Source organism: Varanus komodoensis, unplaced genomic scaffold, assembly GCF_004798865.1.
Source record: "Varanus komodoensis strain SLA01 unplaced genomic scaffold, ASM479886v1 scaffold2, whole genome shotgun sequence".
In the NCBI taxonomy this organism is placed as follows: Eukaryota; Metazoa; Chordata; class Lepidosauria; order Squamata; family Varanidae; genus Varanus; species Varanus komodoensis.
Genome location: NW_025335568.1, coordinates 3,744,595 through 3,753,058, shown reverse-complemented (window position 1 = coordinate 3,753,058; position 8,464 = coordinate 3,744,595). Strand labels below are relative to the sequence as shown.

The window sequence follows — 8,464 nt, the reverse complement described above, 5'->3', positions numbered from 1 at the left end:
CGCCCGGCCTGCTTTACCAGCCCCTTTCCTCTCCCACTGCAGCTCCGTGCAACTGCGGGATTCCCGAGTCGGCCGAGGCAGCTCCTCCCTCTTGAGCGCCACTCTGGTGAAGGCCACTTCGCCAGCTGCCCGTCCTTTTCTCGAAGGGCACGGCGAAACGCGGCTTTCCTGCTTTTGGATGCAGCAGTGGGATGCTCTGGGGCACAGGGGTATGCGCACGCGTGTGGGGGGGGGTGTTCCCAGGAGGGTGCCCCACATCACCAGACTAGCCTGTTTTCCTCCATGGGGGGGGGGGGGGGGCAGAGGAATCAGCTGTGCTCTGCTCTCCCTCCCCAGCAGCAACGGGAGTCACAGTGCAACACATCTGGATGGATCCGACCTGGGCAAGACTATCCTGGAGCAACAGAGACCTTCCCATGCGCGGGACGGGCCAAGACCAGGCCAAGGATGAGCAGCGTTGAAGGCAACCTGTCTTCTGAGGAGGCGGAGCTGTTGTGCATTGGACGCTATTATGTCATTATATGGTATTACTTTATATTTTTGAGCGTGTGGCCCACCCTTGCCCAGAATGCACGATCCACTCACAGCTCCGCCATGCTTCTGCAGCACAGGCCACGAGCCTAGTGCAGGCCACGAATCATCACAGGTACTTGCCGAGGGAACCGCACCTGACGGCTCAAGCCAGCCAGCCAAACTGCGCTCACTCAGAGGGGGATACAAAAGACGGACTCGGCTCCACAGACGGATATAATTTATTGGTTTTTTAGAATGGCATCCAAGTTACAAGTGTAAAAAATAATAATCACAAACAGCAGATATAAACGTGTAAAATAATACAAAAATAAAGGGAAAAGGTACTTTTATATATTCACGGAATCAAGTAGTGTAATAAATACGAATAAGCAAAAAAGCTTCAATCACACATTTCAGTTTAACTGAAGTTACAGTAGAGTTTGTAAAAATAACACATTTTACTGAACGTTGCAAATATTAATGCTTTGAAAACTAGTATGAAAAATTAATTTTGGCACCTGGCAAAAAGGAGATTTATTGTATGAGCCTTTCACACTGGGAAAAGGACAAAGCAGTTTCTTACTAGTTTTCTGAGGTACATTTTTAACCATCTAAAATTAGATTTAGCAACGCAGTTCTAACAACTCACAGTTTACGTATTTCCTCCCCGCTCTATGCTAATTACGACGTTCCCTTTCAAGAACACCTGATGGCATTCCAGAGCTTATAAGCTGTGCAAAATTCAGGAAAAAGAAATCTCCGATGAAAAAACACGGTGGAACGTTTCAGCTCACCGATCCCACCTGTGCTGCCAGCAGAACGAACTCCGGGAAGAATCCCGAAGCATGTGCAGAGCGCGCGAGGAGCGACGCCGAGCACAGTTCTCCTGCACCGTCCCCACCGAGACAACGGCGACGGGGCGATGCGCCCTGTTCTGCGCAGCAGTGGGGCGAAATGCTGTACAGAAAGCCCTGTGGCGCTGACCCCATGCACGCCCCATGGCCCCTCCGAATCGTCTCGTTTTAACTCGTGGCCCAGCGCACGGGGCTGAACTGGGGGTCACAGGAGGAGGAATCTCAACGCAGGACGGCTGTTCTCAGCCTTATCGCAAAGCCTGCACCGAGAGCACAGTCTGGATGGCAAGCGTTCTCTTTCCCAAGTTTATCGCCCCCCCTCCCTCCCCGCAGTATAACTTCAGCGACTTCTGACCACACTCATTCTCGGGTGATATGAAACCACACAAGCTGCTAATGGGAAGGTCAGCAAGCACGGAAACCCCTTGAGGACTCGCCAATGCGCTTCCACGGAAGGCGAGGCGCGCTCGCGCTCTTGGCCCCGCTGCCGCTTGCACCCAGCGGCGACCGCGGAAAGAGCAGCATAATGGCACTTCTGATTTGGAATATTTGCAGCTAGAAACGGTGCTTTTTTGTGTTTTACAGTAGCTCAGAATTTCCAAAACTAGATATTTCTTCGCAATGCAAGTTCCCCCCCTTGTAAAAAAAAAAGAAGCGTTCAATCCCCACCCCACCCCGTATAAAAATGCTGCCAGTTCATTGAAGCAAGTCCCAAATGAAATCAGTAGTTGCTTTTCCAACACTGGCAGGATCAAGTATTTCTCCATTTTTTAGTCCTCAAAGAGTTTATTTTTTTAAAGAGACACAAAAACAGAACTTAACCATGTGCGCTAAATACTCTTCGCTAGGGCCAGAGTCCTTTCACCAAAATGGTCCGCTCCCTTCGAGCGAGGGCAGAAGCACTAGGAACCGCAGCGCCACTGGCCCATGCGGTCTGGGTCACGCGTGGACGGCGCCCCCAGCAAGGCACCTGATACAACTCGGACGGGATCCTTTCGTCACAGCTTCAGGATTTTGGCCATTTGGTTCCCCCACCACCCCCCACATTTAGAAAGGAAAGGAAAAATCACAGTTAAACATCAACAAAGCTGAGGTAATCGAAACCCATTTTTCCATACCGAAAAGAGAATAGGTCACTCGTACCAGGATGGTGAAAGGCCTTTGCAGTTTCACATGGTTACTGTTCTCGGTTCGCATGCAGAAGGGCACATAACTCGCTCTACCATGCCCCCGTCGCGGGACTCTGCTGACGCCCGGGACGTGCCTGCGCAACCGGCCGGGGGAGAGATGCTCCCGTGCCCCTTCGCCCAGCTGCAGGGCGGTGGCAAGAGGCCCGCCCGTGGCCACAGCGGGGATGCTCGTGGGACGCCCAGCAAGCGGCGTCCCCGGGGTTGGGGGCGCACAGCACGCGGGGCCCTGCTCCACAGGCCTGTTAATGGGGCGGACGCACGGAGACGAGCCGCCCGGCTTTCCCACGGCCGTCGGAAGGGACGGCCGCGTTTAGGCCGGGCACATCTCTGGTGGTTGCTCCACAGAAGGGGCTGCTCTGAATCAGTTCGCGAGGCTGCATCAGCCTCCCTGCAGAGGCTCCGCGGGCGACCCAGGCTGGCTGGCTGCCCCGTGCTGCAGACGGCCGAGGAACAGAGGCGCCGGCAGCACGGGGAAGGCCGCTCAGTCTGTCTTCAGAGCAGCGGTGCATCGCCGGCTCCCCGCAGGGCGAGGGCTGCCCCACGGCATGCTCTCAAAGAGGCACTCTGCACGTGCGCGATGAACGTGTGCAGGTGCGGCTGCCGGAGGGGGCCCTGGAGGGCAAGGGACCAGCCGAAGCTAATTTGGGGGGGCTCCCATCTGCAGCTGGGCAGGCCGGCCACCAAAAGGACTTGCACGGCTGAAAAAGGACTGGCACGTGCCAGTCCACTGGCTGCTTTGCAAGTTCCGGAGTTCAGCAGAGTCGAGTAAGCTACAATCTCTTCACCTATTTCATAAAAATTGCACTTAAAACCTATATTGTTAGCGATGGAGAAGCTGAGGCAAAGCACCCACGCTGCCTTTGCCTCAACTTCCGGATGCTCTGTAGCAACACAGTCATTTCTAGATATATGGCTTTTGCAGATCAATAGACAATCTATGCTTAAAAAAACAGAAAAGGGGCGATCGGCGCTTTTGCTCAGGGGTGCCCGCTGGGACACAAGCTCTCTCCTCCCGCCTCCTCAACTCCCTGGCACAGTCCACCAGGAACCCACACCAACATCCGCGGGCGCTTCCCGAGGAGGAAGAGCTTCTCACGGATCATGCCCAGCATGCTGTGAGAGCTCACCTCCTGGGAACACCTCGAGACGACACAAGTGTGGGGTGGCTTCTGCAGTCAAGCTGTGGCTCCGTTTCAGGCGCTCTCCCCGGAACGCCAGCATGCGCCGTGCTAAGTGCCCGAAAGCACCACGCTGGGCTCCCTGGGAATGCTGGCCACGAAGGAGCCCGTCTTTTCCCTGGAGGTACACGTGCAGCGCGAGAAGTCTGGGGTTCTTAGGGATGCAGGGCTGAAGCAGCAAAGGGACAGGCAGCCCGCCCCCTCCCGGAGCCCGGCAACTGCCGGAATCGCTCTCGGCCAGCGGGTCTTGCTTGTGGCACGGCGGATTTGCAGAGTGCTTCAGCCCTTGAGCGCTTCTCCCTTGGGCTTCCCCGGAGAAAGCCGGACTCCAGAGGGGAAGCCTGCTGATGGAGCAGCACCAGAGCCATTCCGGGAGGTATATCAGGAGGTGGGGCTCTGCTCGCGGCTGCTCTGTGGCCTTCCCAGCCTGTGCAGAGGCTCCTTCAAAGACAAGAGTCGTTTTTTTCTTGGGCCGCTGCAGGTGAGAAGCGAGTTTCTCTTGGAGACCACGTGAGCTGCCGTCCGCAGAGAGGTCCCCAGCTTGTTGCAGAAGCCACATCGACAACGCCTGTGCTTTGACGCACACCCTGCAGCCAAGGGCCACTCAGCTTTAACACACCAACCGCTCCTTTAAAATTAATTGCTAGTTACATTTATCCTACCAGGCACTATCAGTAAATTTTAAGAGTAACTAAGGTACAACCATGCATAGATAAGTTCACCATCCTTACAAGGATGCGCAGTTACCTGTAATAAGGGTGCCTCTATCCACAGAAAGCTTGCCTACGCTTAGTCACAAACAGCTGGCTTGGAGCTCTAACGAAATCACATCATCGCTAGTTAAATGTCCCATGGAGTGCAACAGTTACTTAACCCTAAAGAAAAAACTTTACAGGGGTAATGAGACCACCTCGAACATTCAGCGCGTACGCAGTGCCCCCCGGGTCTGGGCCAGGGCCTCGGGCAAGGGTCACCTGGAACGTCAGCAACCGCAGTCCAGTGTCCTCGGGGGGAGACGCATCAGGCCACCAACACGCCTTCCTTCTTGTATGCCCGATTCAAAAGGTCAGCCCAGAAAAAACGGGAAGGATTTCTCTCTGCAATAAAGCACTTATGAAGGCACAGGCTCAGCTTTAGGGGTCTAGCCAAATTCCTGTAATTTCAGCTCGGGCAAATCGGCTTTCCGGACAATACCGTCCTTCTACTTGAGTTTCAAACGCGCCTGAGGGAGGGCGAGGCTGCCGGTCGCAGGGAGGACCAGAGGCACAGGTGCTGGGTGGAAATTCCGTCCCGCAGCTTCTAACCCAGATGCCACTCGAGCGACTGCTCCCATGCGGTCTGTGCCCCACATCACGGCGGTCACGGGTGCAACGGCGTGTGGCCGGCTTGGGCGACCAGATGGCGGGCAGCCAACCCCAGGCTCTGCCAACGGCGGCAGGCACCTGTGGGCCGACGCGGGCAAACACCGCACGGTGTGAATCCCCTCCACCCCGATATTCAGAGCGGCCCCCCAAATCCCTGCACGCAAACAAAATGGCACACGGAACTGCGACACAATCTTGAAAAGAAGTCACCTTGACCTGCTGGCTCCCCACGGCAGTCCTGGGTGACATTTTCTTTGTGTCCGCACCCTCTTTCCAGCTCCTAGCGGCTCCCAACCCTCGCAAAGTGGTGTCCTCGTGCATCAAGGACTCCAGGGAGGCACAGTATTTCCTGGAAATACACGCAGGCCTCACCGAATGGCCCTCGACTCAGTTCTAGATTACCGAGCGCTGGGGAGACGAGCGTCTTGGAGGGCTGGCCTGCCACTCCCCCGCAAATTCTTAACACTCAAGTATAGGGACAGATTGCTCATGAAGCGACCCTTGCCCAAATTTCCAAAAGCTTCATTACTTTTGACCTTGTTACAAAGAGGCTATTTTCATACGGTGTAAGGACACAGGTAACAGTGACATCAGAATCTCAGGTGCTTCACAAGCACAAGGAAATGCTCCTTAAGATTAGTCGCCGGGGCACATGTCTCCAGCACAAGGCTGAGGTGACGGGGACCCCCGGAAACAAACCCCCAGGGTTTTCATGATGTCTGCAAGTTCTCCAGGTAAGACACACTGCGCTTGAAAAAGAAACTGCCTTTTCTAACAGCTGGAGGCCACACGCTCCGCTTCAGGTCGATCGAGCTACACTGCTCGATGGACCACGCAAGGTAACCAAGTCCCAGCCAAGGTCAAGTGGTGGGAAGTGAGGTTTCTTCCAGGAGAAACCAGAGATCTCTCCACCAACCTCTCCTCAGGTTGAAATGTGCAGACAGGTTGCTGTTAAAGCTTACTAAGAATGTTCCAAAGTCAGCACAGTGGTCCTTCTACACAGCTGGCACTGCTTCGGAATGGAGTGCTCAAAGAATAAGAGTACAGTCATTGCAAAAGTACCACCACTTGTCTCTTTGGAGACACCTTGACCACCACATCGGTTAGGAGCAGCTCTCAAGAGCGCACGTGTTCCCCCGTTTCTCGCTTTAGGAACACCTCCCAAACCAGCGTGCTGGGCAAGCGGAGCTCTCAAGAGCGCACGTGTTCCCCCGTTTCTCGCTTTAGGAACACCACCCAAACCGGCATGTTGGCCAAGCGGAGCTCTCGAGAGCGCACGTGTTCCCCCGTTTCTCGCTTTAGGAACACCACCCAAACCGGCGTGCTGGCCAAGCGGAGCTCTCAAGAGCACACGTGTTCCCCCGTTTCTCGCTTTAGGAACACCACCCAAACCAGCATGCTGGCCAAGCGAAGCTCTCAAGAGCGCACATGTTCCCCCGTTTCTCGCTTTAGGACCACCACCCAAACCAGCGTGCTGGGCAAGCGGAGCTCTCAAGAGCGCACGTGTTCCCCCGTTTCTCGCTTTAGGAACACCACCCAAACCAGCGTGCTGGGCAAGTGGAGCTCTCGAGAGCGCAGGTGTTCCCCCATTTCTCGCTTTAGGAACACCACCCAAACCAGCGTGCTGGCCAAGCGGAGCTCTCGAGAGCGCACGTGTTCCCCCGTTTCTCGCTTTAGGAACACCACCCAAACCAGCATGCTGGCCAAGCGAAGCTCTCAAGAGTGCACGTGTTCCCCCGTTTCTCGCTTTAGGAACACCACCCAAACCAGCGTGCTGGGCAAGCGGAGCTCTCAAGAGCGCAGGTGTTCCCCCATTTCTCACTTTAGGAACACCACCCAAACCAGCGTGTTGGCCAAGCGAAGCTCTCGAGAGCGCAGGTGTTCCCCCGTTTCTCGCTTTAGGAACACCACCCAAACCGGCGTGCTGGGCAAGCGGAGCTCTCAAGAGCGCAGGTGTTCCCCCGTTTCTCGCTTTAGGAACACCACCTCCCAAATCGCCACGTTGGCTAGGCACAGTTCTTGAGAACTTCTGTACATTTTTCCATTTCTCATTTTAGGAACACAAACTTGCTGCCACACTGGTGCACAAGGAGCCTGAATATTCTCCACTCCAAATGGGAATACTAAGAAGGACAGATGTGGGACACAAGAGCCACTCTACACAGAAGCCGCTTCACAACCTGGGAAATGCAGCTTAAAAACGAAAAGCCTGCACCGTATTTCTAATGTAAGCCAATGGATTCTAGATCACTGAATTCAACATTGATGTGAAAACGCACCAGCACATAAATGTTGCCAGCAAAGTTACCAAACTTTTTTTTAAAAATGCAAAATTGATTTGAGCCTATGTATTAAACCCCCCCCCCCCTTGAAAGTTAGTTATTTCACTTCCCATTTTCCTGTTAACCAGGAAGGATCAAAAGCCATGTCTTGGTCATGACAATTGGTTTAGAACTGAACATTTAAGTGCCTTCTTAAGGTTGCGGACGGACGCCACGTTTAGGTCTTCTGTTCAAAGAGGTCGTGGTACTCTTGCTCCTCCAGCTCTCTGTTGTACTTTTCAATCTCACGGTTCGCTTCTTCCAGGTAGTCGTTCATGAACTGGTCCATTACTGGGGCAAAGCAAATCAGGAAAAGAAGCCACGCGTGGGAAGGCGGGGCCTAAACTCAGGCTGACGCCATGGGCAGCCCTGCTTGGATGGTCCGGAGAGGTGCCTCCAAGGGAAAACGCCGTCCCTAGACTGCTTATTGACGCAGGGCACATGCCACTGGGAAGGCAGCCTCCACGGCAGTGCGTGGGAGGGCCCAGGGGCACGGCAGGGTTGCGGAAGCGGGTCTCCGGACGCGCACCTTCGAGCTCGGCCAGCGAGCACACAGCAGGCACGCAGAGCGGCCAGGGCTGCTCCCCGCTGTCCCCGCTTACGGGCGATGCGAGAGCATCCTGCCGGCCAGGTGGCCTCAAGTCCGGGGCTTCGAGCCTGGCTTCCTGTTAGGCTCTCCGCCAGCCAGAGCTGGTCCCAAACGGGCCGGTGGCTTCCAGGCACGGCGTGGGCCAGAAGGACGGCGTGCGGACGGGAAGGGCAGCCACGTGCGCATGCTTACACCGCAGGGCACTCTGCCGCTCCAGCGCATGGCCCACATGTGCCCCCCGGACTTCCGCTATGGGTGGGGCGGCCTATTCTTGGGAGAGCTAAAGGGCACCTGAGCACCTGAACACGGGGCCGCAAAAAGCTGGCAATGACATTCCGGAAAGGATACGTGGGTGATAATCCATCTTGTCTCCGAAGAAGTTCACAAATTGTGTCCCGTTGTAGAAGTAGCCAGCTGGAAGGGGCTCCAGGTGGCGCTTCACCTGCATTCAAAGG

At 55.2% G+C, this 8,464-nt stretch overlaps 1 protein-coding gene across 2 annotated transcripts in view; it reads right to left on the bottom strand.

Annotated features, from left to right (window-relative positions):
- Positions 1-734: 734 nt before the first annotated feature.
- DNAAF9 (dynein axonemal assembly factor 9) overlaps positions 735-8,464 on the bottom strand; it is an 80,984-nt gene continuing 73,254 nt past the window's right edge. For both annotated transcript variants that reach the window (XM_044428337.1, XM_044428335.1), the window contains 2 exons: positions 8,358-8,451; positions 735-7,711 (listed from right to left, as the gene is read on the bottom strand). In XM_044428337.1, the coding sequence (XP_044284272.1) occupies positions 7,599-7,711; positions 8,358-8,451 (207 nt within the window). In that variant the 3' untranslated portion in view covers positions 735-7,598. The remainder of the gene's footprint in view (positions 7,712-8,357; positions 8,452-8,464) is intronic.